We start from the raw sequence: 18,748 nt of genomic DNA on the forward strand, positions 1-18,748 counted from the left end.
TGCATTCATGTGCAATTTTCAGAAAGTGTCGTTCGTCTTCCTCTCTTTGAAATGAGTTTATGATGGACGATTTGATATCTTTTCTGTTAGGGGTTTGGTTATCGTCACCTTGATTTGGATTAATCAATGTTAAGTATGTCGACACCCTAGCAATTTCTTCCTCTCCAATTATATGTTTCCAAGTTGGTACACCTGATGAGTCCCTTAAAGGTTCCTTTGGTACAAAAGGCATTGTTTAAATTATAGTCATTAGCAGGCTTGAGCGCCATGATCTGAGGCGTCTTAGGAGGTGCAATGTCGATGTGCTTATCTGAAAATGTGGAGTTTGTTTTGTTGGTGTCTGTAGAGTTTGTAACTACTAGTATTAAAATACTTCCAAACATGAAACAATGGTTTATTTGTGGAGAAATGTGCGATGCTTCGTTGAATGTTGCCTGATGAATCTCAAATTTCTTTTCTGGAAGTCAAGTTTGTCATTCGACTTCGTTTTTTTCTGTCCCCAATGTCTACTTTATTGTAATTTAATTTGTCTGCTTTCTCACTACTTGATTGTATAGACTTTACAATGTTACATAGGCTTGGTTTTATATATTAGGGATAGGTAAAATTGTTGGGATCCTTTACTATATGAACGTTGTTGTCCATGTTACAACTTGTTTTTATTTGATGTTTTGGACTTCTGAACTTGAATTTCCTAGTTTTGCTTTGGGCACGTAATTAAAACATCATAATTACGGGTACGGTTCCCGTGACGTGGTTGTGATACTTAGTTTTTTATTAGATATAAGTAAGAGTATTAAGGTTTGCTTAGCTAAATACAAATTCTTTTTTCCTAAAATAAATTGAGGTGCGCCATACGCAAATAAATCTATAATGTATGTCCTTCACATAAATACAAAAATTAGTATAAAAATGCCTTGAACTTCCGTAATTTGCTTTAGGCGCGTTAATTGAATAATTGTCATGGCTACGGGTACGGTTCCCGCGACATAGTCGTGATGTTTAATTTTTAAAAATTCGGGGGTACATTTATGTGACCCGGCCCCAATTTAATCTTGTTAATAAAATAAACATGTTGTAGATCGTGGGTACGGTTCCCGTGAGATAATTCGCAATATGTAACACTAATTTATTAAAAGTGGTTTAAAAAGAATAAAATGCACATAGGTTTTAAAGATGTTTTAAAATCAAATAAATAGGCCAATAATAACAGTTGAGTGACCGTGCTAAAACCATGGAATCCGGGAATGCCTAACACCTTCTCCCGGGTTAACAGAATTTCTTACCCGGATTTCTGTGTCCACGGACTGTAAAACAGAGTCAATCTTTCCTCGATTCGAGATTTAACCGGTGACTTGAGACACCATAAATTATCCCAAGTGGCGACTCTGAATTTTAAATAAATACTCTCGTTTTGATTGTTACTTAAATTGGAAAAAACTTCCTTATATACCTCTTCCGGGGGGTAAAAAGGAGATGTGACACTCTGGCGACTCTGCTGGGGACCGAACCCAGAATCTCTGGTTCAGGGTTCAAGAATTCAAGCTTAGAATAATTGTTATATTTGGCTTTGTTTATTATAGGGTTTTAATTACATGTTTGGGCCTAATGTGCTAAACGTTGCTTTTTACCGCTTTGATATTATCTGAACTGTATATAAACTGCTACGAAACCCTTCTCTTCTCATCTTTGGGGATGTCCACGCTGGTGTGACTCCTTTTCTATTTGTGCCATACCTTAAATTAAGAAGAGGCTCGGACAAGTTACAAAGCTGGAGGGCCTTTTGGTTCCCGGTACGTAGCCCCTCGGCTCGAGTTGTCCGCTTGGGTACACAAGTATAGAACAACATACCCAGGTTTTGAACTTAGAATACACGCTGAAAGTGTAGAACCCCGGAAAATTTCGAAGTACTTAAGCGCTATTAACAAAGTTGACGTGTGCTAATTATATTATTTTGTGTGCAGACAAGGACTATTAATATGATGGATATTAATTGGATATGATAATAAGTGTACAAGACTTATTTGAAGTGATATAGGTCATAAGGAGAACATTTGGGGCAAATTAAGATGGAAATTACATGGACTAAAGTTCCAAATGAGAACGCACAAGACCCAAATTTGGACGAGCATATATACATATGTATAAGGATTTATGTGATGGAAAACCTATTAAATGAAAGGTCTTTGAGTCTAGTTTCTAACTCTTTAAACCGTTTGTCATTTGGATATTCCTACAAGAAGTTATGATCAAATTATCAAAGGCTGGTGGAGGAGCCTGCGGATACGAAGCATCCGGGGTCGCATCCGAAAGAATGACTGGCAGTGAAGTGCTTCCATAGCATCCAAGGCCGTGTCCGAAGCCCAGAAATCTGGGCCTATAAATATCAAGTCGGGGAGAGAGTATTTTGACTATTGGGGGTTAGGGTTCTTGAGGTGAAGGGGTGATTTTAAGCTCAAATCAAGTCCAATCGACCAAGGTAAGTTGTTAATGTTATTTTGGGTTGATTCTTACTCAATATACATGAGTTCTAACATCATTATAACATCCAAATTCTAGATTCATCATCAAATCCTCAAGAACACAAAAATCACCAAAGTTGTGATTTTTCAAGATTGATCTACTAGAAGTAACTTCAATGCTTCAAACTCGTTTATCATAAGTAGTTAGAAGTATTTGAAGTATTTGTTACACGTTTTATTGGTTGAAATATTGGATTATAAAACTTTAGTTCATGGCAAGAATAGTACTTTTGAGAAAATAAGAAAGAAGATGAATGGTGAATCTTGGCGATGAAATTGATTGAATACAAAGAACCTATAGAATTATTTGTTAGGAAAAGATGGAAGTGATCAACTAAGTAATCATTCGAATTGGATATTCTGCAAGTTTTGATTAGGGAAGATGATGAATAATAACTTGGTGGCATTGGACAATTGATGTGGTATCATTAATGACTTCGAATGGGTATTAAAATATAAGGATGAAGTTGAATGGTCTAGCTTGTAAATATATTTGGCAATTTGAGTTGTTGGAGGCTTGTAGCCAATTTATGAGCCATATATGGATATGATTAATATCTTAGGTCATATTTTGATGTAATTAGGATATCTAATTGTAGATATCGACTTGTTGGTGATGTTGAGCTTTTTAATCAACATTGGAATGATGAAAGAGGATTGAAAGCTTGTGAATGTTAATAAAGCGAAAGCGAGGTAGGTTGATTAAAACTTACTCTTCTTGAGGAACTTTCTCTAAAAGCATGTTTCAAGTTAATGCTTAGGTTGTTTGAAAATGTGCTTTCGTGCTTGTGGGGACAAACAAGTACGGATGTTTCCATGTACTAAAAATATTATGTTGCATATGTAGTGTCATGCCATTGTGTAAAATTTTATTTTAAATCTTGTTGGAAAAATGACACTCAAGGTAAATGTTATAAGTTTTTATCAAAACTTACGTATTGACAAGAGTATACATATTTGAGTGCTAAAGATAAGTTTTTATGGAAAGTATTTCTTTTGAAAATTGATGTGCAGAATAGCTCTTGTGGTATCTTTTAAAGATTGATATTAAATTATTAAAGGCTTTAGCGTGTAAAAGGTTATTTATTTAATTTTTGTTCAAATGATTTAGATTTTCTATAAATGCTATGATTTGATAAAAGTAGATCATTTGAATCTACTATGTTATGAATCTATTTTGAAGTATCAAATGTTTTGGGAGTTACTTGTGTTCATTTCGTTGTCATGAAACTACACGTGTTGGTGTAGGCGTAGATGACCACTTTGTGGTATAGACTATGGCAGAGTGCTCTCCCTCGAGAGAGTACTATTTTTTGCTATTATTAGCATGGCTGAGTCAATTCGTACGGCACTACGATGAGACGGCCTGAGCAAGTAGGGTATATGATATTTGCCGCTAGGTACATAACTTAGTTAACTTTCTTATGTCAGTGATGGTATAGTAATCCCAGTGAAAGGTAAGGATGATTTTCTTATATTTAGGCCTAAGGAGCCGAAAGTGATTTCGATGACTTAAATAATATGAAATGATTTTGTACGGCTTATCCAAAATCTTGGATTGATGTAAATGTTTTAAAAGTTTATATTGTAGGTTATATTTCACTTGGTTGTTATTTAAAATAACAAGGTTCATGAATTGATAAAATTTCTTATCGTTTTATATCAAATATTGGTGCATTATATTTTCTAAAGTTTGTTCCAAGAACTTAAATTAGAGAGAATCTATGACACTTATTAAGTACTGTTGTGATGTACTTAGCCCTTAGGGGCCCCCCTCCAGGGCCCTGCTTACTTTACATATTTCAGGATGATGTATGATACGTGGCATGCGGTTAGGCCAGGATGACTCTCTTTCTGAGGTATTATGAAGCACCACTTTTATTTCGTGGTAGCCATCATGTTCTTCCTTATTTTATTTTGTTGGAATTACTCCAACCGTTGGTTCTATTCTTTGGTATAGAGGCTCCATAGATAGTTATGAAAGGTTGTAGTAACGGGATTGTATACGACATTCATGAAAGTATATTTCACTTAGTCTCATTGTTATCATTATGAAAGGGCGTCATGTGTGATTTTGAATTTAAAAATATTTTATTGTTTAACTTGAAAATGTATAAGATTTTCAAGGAGCTTCCGCAGTTAAATTGGTTTTCATGTATATGATTTGGGTGCATCACATGGTTTGGTTCGCTCGGGTCGGGTAGTGTGCCGGGTGCCGGTCACGTAGTTGTGGTTCGTGACAGAAAGGTAGCCAGTGTATTACATAAATCGAATGGCATCCGGGAAAATGTAAAGGTACCATATGGACATGTGAAGGTGGTTTTCTCCTGGTCCTCTGGTGCAATCATAATCTAGTTGCAGCCTGAGTACCCATACAAAAAGCAATAGTAGGAACACCCAGCAAGTCTATCCGGCATTTGGTCAAGAAGGACAATGGAAAATGATCTTTGCGGGTCACTTTGTTCAGCTTCGGTAGTCCATGCATACCCTCCATCCGGTGACAGTCCTAATGTGGATCAACTCATTTTTCTCATTTGTGACCACAGTCATACCCCCCTTTTTCGGCACAAATTGTATCGGTGAAGTCTATGAACTATTCGAGATGGGGTACACAACCCCTGCATCTAGCCATTTGATAACTTCCTTCTTGACGACCTCTTGCATAGCCTCGTTCAACCTCTTTTGATGTTCCACAGAGGGTTTGGCATCATCCTCAAGTATAATCTTGTGCATGCAAAAGGCGGGGATTATCCCCCAAATATCAGTTAGAGTCCATCCAATTGCCCTCTTCCTTCTTTGAAGCACCTCAAGGGTGGCATCTACCTGCACGTTAGTAAGGCACGAAGAAAGAATAACAGATAAAGTTGAACAAGGGCCTAAGAATTCATACCTGAGGTGTGGAGGCTAAGGCTTCAACTCCAATACGGGAGGTTCCTCGATTGAGGGCTTTGTTGGTGGAGTCTTTCTGTTCTCAAGATCCAAGGAAATTTTACGGGGCTCATAGGAGTAAGAACCCATTCCATGCAGGGTATTGACATACTCTACCAAGCCTTCATCCTTGGTCATATCATGGTTCAACAATACAGATTCCAAAGGATCCTCCACATTGATCATGGCACTCGTGTCATCAACTATCACCTCTGTCACCAGATCCACAAAAGAACAAACCTCAGTACTATTCAGTTGCCTCTTTGATTTGCACACGTGGAAGACAACTTTTTTGTCACCCACCCGGAAGGTAAGTTCCCCTGCTTCCACATCAACCAATGCCTTACCTGTTGCGAGGAAAGGCCTTTCCAATACTATCGGTACCTCATTGTTGATAAGTTGGTATTTTACAAATCTATCTTGTCTTTAAACCTATATGTTTGCTATGTTTGAGTGATAAAATCGTGTGTTTAATGTCATTTACTTCTATTTTATAGGTTGTATGTGATTTAGAAGTAATGGTGAAGAAACCAAGTAAAATTAAGTCAAAAAGGAGCTAAAATGGACAAATGGAACTTGCCCGTGATTTACCATTCGAAAACGCGAAGAAGCAGGAAGCCAGACCTTCGCGAACGCGAAGAACCTACCGTGAACGCGAAGAATCAGAACTCAAACCTTCGCGAACGCGAAGGATCAAATGCGAACGTGAAGCCTAAGGAAAACAAACCTTCGCGAACGTATAGTCGCGAACGCGAAGAAGAAACTGGGCGGAAAAACTAGGTAGTTCTGGAAATTCACATTTTTCACCCTAAACCATTTAATACCTAAACCAGCTCATTTGTAAAACACCTTTTTGGCTTATTTTCAGTCTTAGGACTAGAGAGAACAAGGTTGGAAGCTAGGGTTTATGCACTTACACTTGAGTTTTGAAGATTTGAAGATTATGGTTAAGAATTTCTTACTCCTTTGTACTCATTTCTTCATTTCCTTGCTTTGTATTGAATATCTAAGTGTGTAGTATTGTATTCAACACTTGAATCTTATTTATGGAAATAATCATATTTAAAGTGTGGATTAAATATCTTGTTGTGCTTATGTATTGAATGATTTTTATCCTTTTATGAAGTGAGTTATTGTTACTTTAATTATTCTTGTTCTTTAATGTTTCCAAAGGGATTAACTAACCCTAGGACTTGTCCATTAACTCCGGATTAATTTTGGGAAATATTATTTGGGGTTGGGAAAGATTAATTAACAAGAACTTGAGGCTTTAACTCTCATTTTATAGATTCTACCTAGGAATAGGATTGAACTACTTGTAGCCATAATCGGGAGTGCTTAATCTCTTAATTGTTTTAGGGATAATTCAATTAGGAAGTCTTGTTAGTCTTTGGTAGAAGCTAATATAGAATTATTACCCGTGGCTAATTAATATAAACTCGCTCATATTTGTAAAATCGTGAAATACATTGGAGCATTACTTGAGTGTAATTCCCGATGCATCCATCCTTATAGCCATTGATCATTTTACTTGCTTTCTAGGTTAGTTTATATTTCTGCATTTAGGTATAAATATTTTCTCAAACCAATTCTAAGTGTTTGACATTGCATAACAAGTGATAATTCTCTTACATTCCTAATCACCCATATACTGCTCTCTGTGGGATTCGACCCCCACTCATAGTTGGGTATATTATATTGCATGCGACCATGTCCATTTACTTTTTAGTAGTGGATTTGGACGTCATCTAGATTGGCGTCGTTGTCGGGGAACAATTTGGCGTAATTTAGGTTATTTGAGAAATAAGCGTATGTGCTTTGCAAACTTGTGAATATTTGCGTAATTAATTTTTCTTACCTTGATATATTTTTCTTGTTTGTTTCTTGTTTATTTTCTTATTTTTGAAAAATGGCATCATATAATGAAATTTGGTCGGATGTAGTTGTTCATACTTTGATGACCCTTGTCCTTATTGTGGAGGACCACACTCGTGACAAAATTATTTAAATTCTCCCGAGGGTGGATTGTGAGCACAATCTCAAACCCATGAGTGGAGTATTTGATGAAAAGTGTGGTTGTCAAAATGGTCATTGGAAGTATTGTAATCATTTGTCCTTCCCTTCCCCAAGCCCCCGTTATGATGATTCTACTTTTTGTGATGAAAATGATAGGGCTATGGAAGTGGAAGAAGTTAAGCATGGTCAACATGGAGAGTTCAAGCTCATGTTAGAATGCCTAATTGAAGGAGGAAACAAAGACCAAAGTGCCTTGGAGGAGCTTTTGGAAAATAGTCTCCAAAATGACTTGGCACTTGAAAGGTTGCACTTACAAATGGGAGAAATACTTGAAGCTTTAGAGGTCCAAAAAGCCTCGCAAGTTAATGATAGCCAAGAGTTTCCTTAGATGTGGAAGCCGAAAATCCTTCCTTGGCGCTTGATCAAAATCAAGAAGAACTCTCAAATGCTCAAAATGAGAAGATGATGCTCATGTTGGAGACCATTCTTGCAAATGCAGAGAAGCATAACTTTGCACTCGAGGACTTGAAACAAAGCTTGACTCACAATGATGAACATATCCACACTTTGGAAGATCAAATGAAAATATTGGTTGAGGCTCACTATGTCCACCAACTTTGAGAGTGTGGAAGGAAGTCAAGAAGAGTCCGATTTCGAGGAAGAAAGTGAGCTCTACTTTGAGGAATCAAGAATTGAATATCCACCAACCGAATCCATGAGTGTTAGTGATGCCAAGAAAAATATGGAATTAGCGTCAATCGGTGTAAATGAAAATTTGGTTGAAATTGACTCTAGTCCGGGGGGAAAAAGAGGATGTCAAAATCCGGGAAGAATTGCAATTTGGAGGGTTGATGTTGCATTCCAAGCATTTTTCAACATTGGAATTGTGTGGTGATATGGGAATTGAACTACACGAGTCAATGAAGGATTGCAAGGAGGAAAGGCAAAAACCATACATCTTACCATTTGAGGGAACAAGAAGGCAAAATGACATTCCTCACATGAAAGCCAAGAAGTGCAAAATGAAGAAATTAAGTCTTGGCTTGATCATCTACTTACCACCCCCTACCACTCGTGGTCACAAGCTTGATTCCAAGTTGGGTGCCCAATTCATATCGTCCAAGTGGCGATAAAAGTGGTAAAGTTGTCTTGCATTGTGCCACGACGTTAAATGCGGCGCTTGGTGAGAGGCAACCCATCGTTTTTAAAATTTTTAGTCGTTTTTGAATTTTTCTTTTTTAGAATAGCTTAGAATATTATTTTTGACTAATCTGCCTAGTTTTAGATATTTTGGAGTTGATTTGAGCATGTCGGAGTGGTCCGGAGAGCCAAAACAAGTAGCTGCCAGAACTGTACAACTACAAAAAACTACTTTTCGCGTTCGCGTGGAACTCTCGCATTCGCGTAGGTTTACAAAATTTTAAACCTTCATGTTTGCGATGACTCACTCGCGTTCGCGACCTGTTGGAAGTTATTACTCTTTGCGTAGGCGAAAAATCCCTTGTGAACGCGTAGAGTCAGGTAGGTTTTAAAGTTGTAAAATATTGGAAATCGGCCCTAACACCTCTCTTTGGCTCAAGAACAGTTCTACTCCTTTATTCCCAAAAAAGAAAAATTCCCCATACTCTTCAAGTTCATTGTGATTCTCTCTCACCACTCTCAAGGTATGTAATTTCCTCTCTTGTATCTAAATCTTTCTTATCTTTCTTGGTGTGAAACAATAGAAGAGCAATCATGGTTGTCTGGTCCTTAAGGTTCAAATTTTGAGCATTAGATGGCAAACTTGTGTTTGAAATTGGTTGTTGCTTGCTGGGTGAGGTTGTTTGAGTGTGAGTATATTTTGTTGAAGAAAAATTTGGGCAAGATTTGTGCTTAAATGGTTTGTAAATGAACAAAGAAAAGAGGGCACCCCAACTGTTTGAAGAAATGCCTGAAAGAAAACTAGGTCTGGGCGAGGAAGATAACCTTCGCTAACGCGAGGGTCTTCTCGCTAACGCGAAGGCAAATCACTGGGGCAGAAACTTTTTGACCTTCGCAAACACGAAGGTCTAATTCTAGTAAAAAAAAAATCTCTTCGCGAATGCGATGGGCTAATCGCGAACGTGAAGAGCAACCATTGGCAGTCCCAAAATTGGCGAAAAATAGTAGCTTCGCACAGCTAAGTCGGGGACCTTTTTCGCCCATTTCTTTGGCCTAAATACTTCCTAATGCATTGTTTTAAGTGTCTATATGAGCTTTTAACATTGTTGGTCTACTTTGTAAGTACTTTGGGCATAAAATGGATCCAGAACATAATGAAATTGAGCAAGAATATGTCTTTGGAGCTGAACAAGAGGAACCCGTTGATCATGACCGGTTTCTTTGTGCAGCATGTGAGCAAAAATATGATGAACTCTTGTCAAAGACCATCATCCGGGAAAGAGGCATAAACTTGGAAAAGGTCGAAGCAAAAATGTCGAGCTTCTACACACGGTTGATAGAAAGTAGGTGGATTTGTTTTGCCGAGCAACCAAATAATGCCAACCACACAATAGTTTTGGAATTCTATGCAAACGCCTTGAGGATCGACTTCCGAGGTGCCTTTGCTACTACTGTGCAGGGCGTGCAAGTCCATTTCAGCCCTGAGATAATCAATGTATTTATGTCCTTCCCAATTCTGATAATGAGGTCTACAAAGACAGAGCTAAAGCAGGAGGAAACGAGTGGCTAGTGGATAAGTTACATGATGGGGTTACCCCGAAGTGGATGATAGTGCACAAGGGAGTTGATTCTCATGATTTCATGGCTGAGGCAAAGACATAGCTCTCTATTATCTGTTCAAGAGTGTTGCCCTCTACAAATGATACTGATGTGACACCAGATAGGGCACTAATTATTGCTGCTATTATGGATGGACTGCCTGTGAACGTGGGGGAGCACATTGTTCGGGAAATTGAGGAAGCCACTCATGGGAGGTCCAAGAGCCTATTCTTCCCATCCTTGATTACTCGACTATGCTATGATGTTGGGGTTCCAAAACGCCCAAATGATATTGAGAAAGGCCCAGGAAAGCCAATGATCCATCCTTTATTGAAGAGGGGACCCAGTGACAAGCAAAAAGAGAAAAGAATTGATGTTACTTCCTCTTCATTTGGGTAGTTCTCTGAGGCCATCATTGATCCCACTAGATCCTTTGCACCTGCATCAGGGTCCTTTGACCCCATGGGACCACTCTAGTCTGGCCCTCACACTATGCGCCACTTATCCAGTTAGATACATGGAGTAGAAGTGCATATTAGACAGCTTATAGTTGGCCTTCCCACTGGCCCACCAGGGGCTAGCACATCTTTTGGGGATGCTGCCCCACCATCCATGGAGGATGTGGTCAAATAGCAAAAAGCAATCACGAGCAAGGTAGAGGCCATTAACACCAGTTTGGAGAATATGAGTCGCCGACAAGGAAAGATTGATAAGAGGCAGAGAAAGTTCAAGGAGCATGAGAAGAAGAAAAGCAAACTTCTGTCCAAGATGATGCAAAAGCTGAGTACATTTAGTGGTTCACATGAATCGGAGGATGATGATGATACAAATTTGTAGCTCAAATTTCCCACCACCTCCAACTTCGACTGATGTTGTTTTAGGGCGCACCTCCTTCATTTTATCTTGTTTTGATTAGTTGCATTGAGGACAGTGCAACACTTTTAGGTTGGGGGTGACTCATTTAGATATGATGGACGCATGCCGAGCATGAACAATCTTTTTTTCTTCTTTTTTATGTCATAACTTGCGTAGATTGGTCAGTGTTTTAGTTTATTAATTGTTATTGTACTTTCATGTGATGTGCTATATTAGTATGTTTACTAGCTTCTTGAGTTTTTGTTTTTATATAAAGTATGTTTTAGTTTTGGGTTTACACCAAGGCTCCACGCTTAGCCCGTTTTTATTTGCCTTGGTGATGGATGCTTTGACACACCATATTCAAGGGGAGGTGCCATGGTATATGTTATTTGCTGATGACATAGTTCTAATTGACGAGACGAGGACTGGTGTTAACGAGATATTGGAAGTTTGGAGACAGACTCTCGAGTCTAAGGGTTTCAAATTGAGCAGGTCTAAGACAGAGTACCTGGAGTGCAAGTTTAGTGCTGAGTCGAGGGAAATAGGCGGGGACGTGAGGCTTGGGTCACAGGTCATCCCCAAGAGAGATAGCTTCAAGTACCTTGGGTTGATGATTCAGGGGGACGGAGAGATCGACGAGGACGTCACTCATCGCATAGAAGCGGGCTGGATAAAATGGAGGCTTGCATCTGGAGTCTTGTGTGACAAGAAAGTGCCACCGATACTCAAAGGTAAGTTTTATAGAGCTGTGATTAGACCGGCCATGTTGTATGGGGCAGAGTGTTGGCCGGTTAAGAACTCCCATATCCAGAGGATAAAAGTAGCAGAGATGCAGATGTTGAGGTGGATGTGCAGGCACACTAGGACAGACAAGATTAGAAATGAAGATATTCGAAAGAAGGTGGGCGTTGCCCCTGTGGATGACAAGATACGGGAAGCAAGGCTCAGATGGTTCAGGCACGTACAGATGAGAAGCCTTGATGCACCGGTGAGGAGGTATGGGCGATTGGCTGTGGTAGGTACGAGAAGAGGTAGAGGGAGACCTAAGAAGTATTGGGTAGAAGTGATTAGGCAGGACATGGTACGACTGCAGATTTTCGAGGACATGGACCTTGATAGGAAGGTCTGGAGGTCAAGCATTAGGGTTGTAAAATAGGGGTAGTTGAGCTCTCCTTACTTCATATCGGGGGTGAGGCGGGGTTGGATTAGGGTTGATCTTAGATGGCTTGCAGTTTATGTTGAACACACACTATTCTTGCTGTTTATCTTAACCCCGGGCCTTAGACTCTGGTTACTGTTATTGTATGTCATTCATCTTTTGGTTTTTATGCTTCTATTACTATTACAGTTTCTACTGGAGTTACTAATGAATTCTCTTCTCTTATTTTTTATTTCCGCCTTTCTGAGCCGAGGGTCTATCGGAAATAGTCTCTCTGCCCTATCGGGGCAAGGGTAAGGTCTGCGTACACATTACCCTCCCCAGACCCCACTATGTGGGATTTTACTAGGTAGTTGTTGTTGTTGTTGTTGTTGTATATAGTATGTGTTTAGTGACTTGAGGTTTACTAGCTTCTTAATTTTTTGTTTATATAGTATACTTTATTTTGGTGGCGATATCCTTGATTTTTTTTACCACGGTTCTTTTTCCGAGGATGCCAATTTTGTTTTTGAACCGGGTAATTGTTAGTAAATTTTTGTCGATTTTTCCCGATGATGGATAGATAGACGACTTTCTTAAGGGAATTAGTCTTGTAGTTTAGATATATCTTATGTTAATTTAGGAAGAATAAATGGTTTGAGTTGGGGTTTGTGCCCATTGACCGATTTGTGGCTTGCATGATACCAACATGATTTAAACCTCGGCATATGAATTTTTGGTCATTGAAAAAAAAATTGAAGTAAAGATCATTGTCATGACTTTTAGACTCAAATTTCGGCTCTTTGATTCACTAAATAGCTTCCTATGCTATATGTAACCTCTTTAAGTCATTGGTTTCAATTGGATTTTGGATTTGTATTCCACTTGAGTGTTCATGTGCCATGTGTGGTGAGATTCATTGTGAGTTCTTTTGCATTATTTGTAGTTTAGAACTTGCCCGAAAATGTGCTTCAAGGCGAAATCATAGACTAACTTGGTTTGAAAGATGATATTAAGCCTTCCTTGGACCGCTATTGTGCCTTAAATTTCCTACCCTTGAATATTTTCCCTAGTCAACCCATTTTGAGCCTTTAACCTTGTTCTTTGGCAACCATGTTACAAGCTTTAATCCTTTGTTCTTTATTGATCTAGCTTTTGGCACCCCACCTCCCTAAGTACTTTGAAAGTTTAAACATAGGTTAAAAGCCTAAGTTTGGGGGTGAAGGTTGGAAAAGTTATGATATGGAAGTTGCTAAAAAAGTTGAAAGGTGAAAAAAAGGAGTGAAACATTCCTTAATTTTGAAAAGGAAGGAAGACAAAAACTATATTAATAATAATAATAATAATAAGAAGAAGAAGAAGAAGAAGAAGAAGAAGAAGAAGAAGAAGAAGAAGAAGAAGAAGTTGTGAATAAAGGGAAGATTAGGTGTGGAATAAAAAGTGAAAAAAGGATGGAAAATGTTTTTGAAGGAAATGGACTTTAATTGTAAATTTTGTAGTGCTTGGGGAGGTTTTGAGTCAATCTAACCAAAATTGTGCCCTACCTTAACCAAAAGCCTAAACTACAATCCTTTAAGTCCTACTTGATTTTGAACCAAATGTGTCTACATTAGTGGAGAAATACATGAAGGGCAAGCCTATAGTACTACTTTTGTGCATTTGAACATCTCTGAGTGAGTGAGAGTTAATTCTTTCCATTTGATATCCCATGTGTGTTTAAATTGCAATTTATAAGTTGGGATTCTCTCTTAAATGTTAGGGCACATGAGATTTGAGTTATGAATTTAATCACATTTTCAATTGGAAGGAATGACCAAAGAAAGTTACTTGTGATAAAGAGGCAAATTGTGAAGCTTTAGTGTCATGACTTGATTGCTACTTTGATTTGCATAGTGTTTGAGCACTTGAAACGTAATGAAGTTCATGAGAAGTGTTTGGCAATTCATATGCTTTGGAGTAATTGTTGGTATCAATCGAAGTCATGTGTTTGTGCTTATAGTAGACCTTTTTGGCTTGGCGTGATATGGATGCACTATTGAGTTAAATACTTGGGTGGAGATTTTGTCGCTTTCATTGCTTGAGGACAAACAATAGTTTAAGTTTGGGGGTTTGATAAGTTGGTATTTTACAAACTTGTCTTGTCTTTAAACCTATATTTTTGCTAGGTTTGAGTGATAAAATCGTGTGTTTAATGTCATTTACTTCTATTTTACAAGTTGTATGTGATTTAGAAGTAATGGTGAAGAAACCAAGTGAAAATAAGTCAAAAAGGAACTAAAATGAAGAAATGGAACCTGCCAATGATTTACCCTTCGCGAACGCGAAGAAGCAGGAATCCAGACCTTCGCGAACGCGAAGTACCTACCGCGAACGCGCAGAATCAGAACTCAAACCTTTACGAACGCGAAGGATCAAACACGAATGTGAAGCCTAAGGAAAACAATTAGGCTGGAAATTCACATTTTTCATATGCGAACGCGAATGCGAACGCGAAGAAGAAACTGGGCTGAAAAACTGGGCAGTTCTGGAAATTCACATTTTTCACCCCAAACCATTTAATACCTAAACCAGCTCATTTGTAAAACATCTTTTTGGATTATTTTTAGTCTTAGGACTAGAGAGATCAAGGTTGAAAGCTAGGGTTTATGCACTTACACTTAGGTTTTGAAGATTGTGGTTAAGAATTTCTTACTCTTTTGTACTCATTTCTTCATTTCCTTGCTTTGTGTTGAATATCTAAGTGTGTAGTATTGTATTCAACACTTGAATATTGTTTATGGAAATAATCGTGTTTAAAGTATGGATTAAATACCTTGTTGTGCTTACGTATTGAATAATTTTTATCCTTTTATGAAGTGAGTTATTGTTCTTTTAATTATTCTTTTTCTTTAATATTTCCAAAGGGATTAGATAACCCTAGGACTCGCCCATCAACTCCGAATTAATTTTGGGAAAGATTATTTGGGGTTGGGAAAGATTAATTAACAAGAACTTGAGGCTTTAACCCTCATTTTATAGATTCTACCTAGGAATAAGATTGAACTACTTGTAGCCATAATCGGGGGTGCTTAATCTCTTAATTGTTTTAGGGATAATTCAATTAGGAAATCTTGCTAGTCTTTGGAAGAAGCTAATATAGAATTATTACCCGTGGCTAATTAACATAAACTCGCTCATATTTATAAAATCTTGAAATACATTGGATCGTTACTTGAGTGTAATTCCCGATGCATCCATCCTTGTAGCCATTGATCATTTTACTTGCTTTCTAGATTAGTTTACATTTCCGCATTTAGGTATAAATATATTCTCAAACCAATTCTAAGTGTTTGGCATTGCATAACAAGTGATAATTCTCTTACATTCCTAATCGCCTACATATTGTTCTCTATGGGATTCGACCCCGACTCATAGTTGAGTATATTATATTGTATGCGACCATGTCTATTTACTTTTTAGTAGTGGATTTGGACGTCATCGACTTCGCAGTCGAGAAACACAAAATCCGCAAGCAAAATAAACTTGTCAACTCGGACAAGAACATCATCAATAATACCAAACGACCTCTTCATTGTTCTATCAGCCATTTGCAATCTCATTGAAGTAGCTCTCGGTTGATCAATACCCAAAGTTTTGAATACGGAGTAAGCATCAAATTTATATTTGCTCCGAAATCACACAAGGCCTTTGCAAAATCCGCACTCCCAATGGTACATGGAATGGTAAATGCACCGGGGTCTTTAAGCTTTGGAGCCATCGAGTGCACAATGACACTCACTTGATGAGTCATTTTGATGGTCTCATAATCCATAGATCTCTTTTTAGATACCAAGTCTTTCATAAACTTGGCGTATCCCGACATTTGCTCAAGAGCTTTCACTAAGAGTACATTGATTGACAAACTTTTCATCATCTCAATATACTTCTTGAACTGGTTTTCATTCTTCTGCTTTGCAAGTCTTTGAGGGTAAGGTGGAGGAGGCCTAGGCAAGGGAGCCCTGGCTTTAGGCATTATTATTTCCGGTAATGTCTATCACGTGTTCCCTATACAGGTTCACGTCATTTTGAGTCTCCTCCTCTTTGTCATGAATACCAATTCTCACCCCACCATCCAACTTCTCTTCACTCACTTGCTGAACAACTATAGGATCATCTTCATTTTTTACTTCAACATAATCACTCACAACTTCCTTTTGCTTGGAGGTACTTGTTTCACCACCTTTACCGCTCCTTTTGGTCACTACCATTGTGGCCGGTATTGTTCTCACCCTTCGGGTTTACTACCGTGTCACTAGGTAGTGTCCCCTTAGGGCAAGTGTTTAAAGCTTGTGAAATCTGACCAAGTTGGACCTCTAGATTACGGATAGAAGTATTATGGGACGCCAATTGGGCATCATAGTCGACATTCTTCTTCATCATTTGCTCAAATATTGACTCAATCCATCTCATCTTAATGTTGGACGAGCTAGGACCTTGGGACGAAAATGGAGGTTGGTTGTTTGGTTGTTGAAACATTGGAGGCCTTTGAAAGCCCGGCCCCCAATTACCTTGATTACCGTTATTCCAACCTCCTTGGTTGTTGTTGCCACCCCAAATGCTATTTTACCCCAATTCTGGTTGTTGCTCCCCCAATTGTTAGAGTTGTTGTTGTTATTGTTCCAATTTCCTTGGACTTGGTTGCCCCAATTCTGATTATTCTCTTGCGATCTCCATTGTTGATTTGGAGCATTACCTCGTTGTCCTTGATAGTTGTTGGCATACAAAACCTCTTCATTTTGCTCACAATACCTATCATCCTGGTTGTAACCACTACTATCTTGCTCATATTGATCTTGATTGCCTTGCATTTGTTGCCCATGTTGTCTCCTCTTGTTTACCAATAAATTAACGCCTTCCATTGTGTTTACTTGCTTTGGTCCCTGAATATGCTGAAGTTGTGCTTTGACTAACTGGTTCATGGTTGTTGTCAACTCAACTATGGCTTGTCCGTGGTCTTGAAGTTCCTTGTGAAGATTTATGACATGAAGGTCCCCCTAAGGAACATTTGCCTGACTCTGCCAGGTTGAGGAAGTGTCAGCCATCTCATCAAGAATCTCACAGGCCTCAGTATAAGGCAGCTTCATAACATTACCCCTTGTTAGCTGGTTTACCACACATTGATTGGTCGTATTTATACCCCCGATAAAATATTTTTTAGATCATTGCTTCAGTCATATCATTGTTGGGGCATTCCTTGACCATAGTTCTATATCTATCCCAGATTTCATGAAGGGGTTCATTTGGTTCATGTTTAAATGCTAATATCTCATCCCTTAATGCAGCCATATGTCCCGGTGAGAAAAACTTGTCTATAAACTTGTCGGCCAACTCATCCCACGTAGTGATGGAATGGTTGGGGAGTCTTTCGAGCCAGTCCAAAGCTTTCCCTCTAAGTGAAAAAGGGAACAATCCCAGTCTAAATGCATCCTCCGACACATTAGTTTGTTTGCTTCCCCAGCAGGTATCCACAAATCCCTTTAGATGTTATATGCATTCTGATGGGGAGCATCTGTGAAGTACCCTCTTTGCTCCAATAAGGTCAACATGACATTTGTAATTTGAAAATTGCCCGCCCGGATCCGAGGTGGGACAATTGCACTTGCGTACCCTTCATTTGGAAGCACCCAGGGAGCTACACACGGAGGAGCTGGGGGAGGGTCTAGAATATTTTCATTGGCCTGGAGGCCTCTTCTTTGAGCTTGAGGTACTAGAGGCACCTCATCTTCAGCATTATCATCTACCTCCTCCCCTGGGAGAACATTCCGATAGGATCATTATTTGCCATTTTGTACATGAATCGATTAACTCACATAAGTTAGTAAAACAGAAGGAAAGAGAAACAAGACACGCAACTAGTCAGATAGATAGCCAAAACCATTTAACTCCCGGAACGGCGCTAAAAAGTGATCGGCTCCAATTCTACACCACTATATAATGGCAAGGAGTGGTCGATGCAGCTTTTACCCGAAAGGTCGGGATCGATTTCCACATGGAGTTAATATTGATTGGGAGTTGGGTTTTTTATCTAATATAGCTATGCATGTTGTTTTTAATTTCACTTCTAACCATGTTTGAATTTGTTACTATTCTACTTTTAATGTTATTGATTGCTGAAAATAAACTAAGTATAATATTTTTGTAAAGTTTTCTCAAGTGATAAATAGCACTAGGAAAGTGACTTACACCTAGGCGTGTATCTAATGGGATCTAAAATTTAGGACAAGCTTATTACATTGGGGTCGTGATATAACCTTTACACAAAATTACTCACTCTAAACCTCTCGGTAGTTTGAGTGACTTCGCCCTAGTTGGCTTTCTCAAGCCCAATTGTGTGTTCAAACAATACAAGTAAAATTGACTGAAGTCAGGTATTACTATCTCTAGGTATAACCCTTTAATTGGTGCTATCAATCTCTTGAGTGCACCCCAATTCCTTGTTAGCCTAATTTTTCTAGACTTAGTCCCTTTTTCTCAAGAAGATTTTAAGTTAAAAAGGCCTGAATCAGTG

At 38.5% G+C, this 18,748-nt stretch overlaps 2 protein-coding genes across 2 annotated transcripts; one reads left to right on the plus strand and one right to left on the minus strand.

Annotated features, from left to right (window-relative positions):
* The first annotated feature begins 11,400 nt into the window (after positions 1-11,400).
* Positions 11,401-12,491, plus strand: LOC138871766 (uncharacterized). Its single transcript, XM_070149666.1, has 2 exons — positions 11,401-11,794; positions 12,412-12,491. Exons 1-2 carry the CDS (start codon positions 11,401-11,403, stop codon positions 12,489-12,491), a joined length of 474 nt encoding a protein of 157 aa, XP_070005767.1.
* Positions 12,492-15,796: 3,305 nt separating this feature from the next.
* LOC138871767 (uncharacterized) lies at positions 15,797-16,448 on the minus strand. The gene is made up of 2 exons (XM_070149667.1): positions 16,252-16,448; positions 15,797-16,199 (listed from the first exon to the last, which is right to left on the minus strand). The coding sequence occupies exons 1-2, from the start codon at positions 16,446-16,448 to the stop codon at positions 15,797-15,799; spliced, it is 600 nt and encodes a 199-aa protein (XP_070005768.1).
* Positions 16,449-18,748: the final 2,300 nt, after the last annotated feature.

Source organism: Nicotiana sylvestris, chromosome 6, assembly GCF_000393655.2.
Source record: "Nicotiana sylvestris chromosome 6, ASM39365v2, whole genome shotgun sequence".
NCBI classification, from domain to species: Eukaryota; Viridiplantae; Streptophyta; class Magnoliopsida; order Solanales; family Solanaceae; genus Nicotiana; species Nicotiana sylvestris.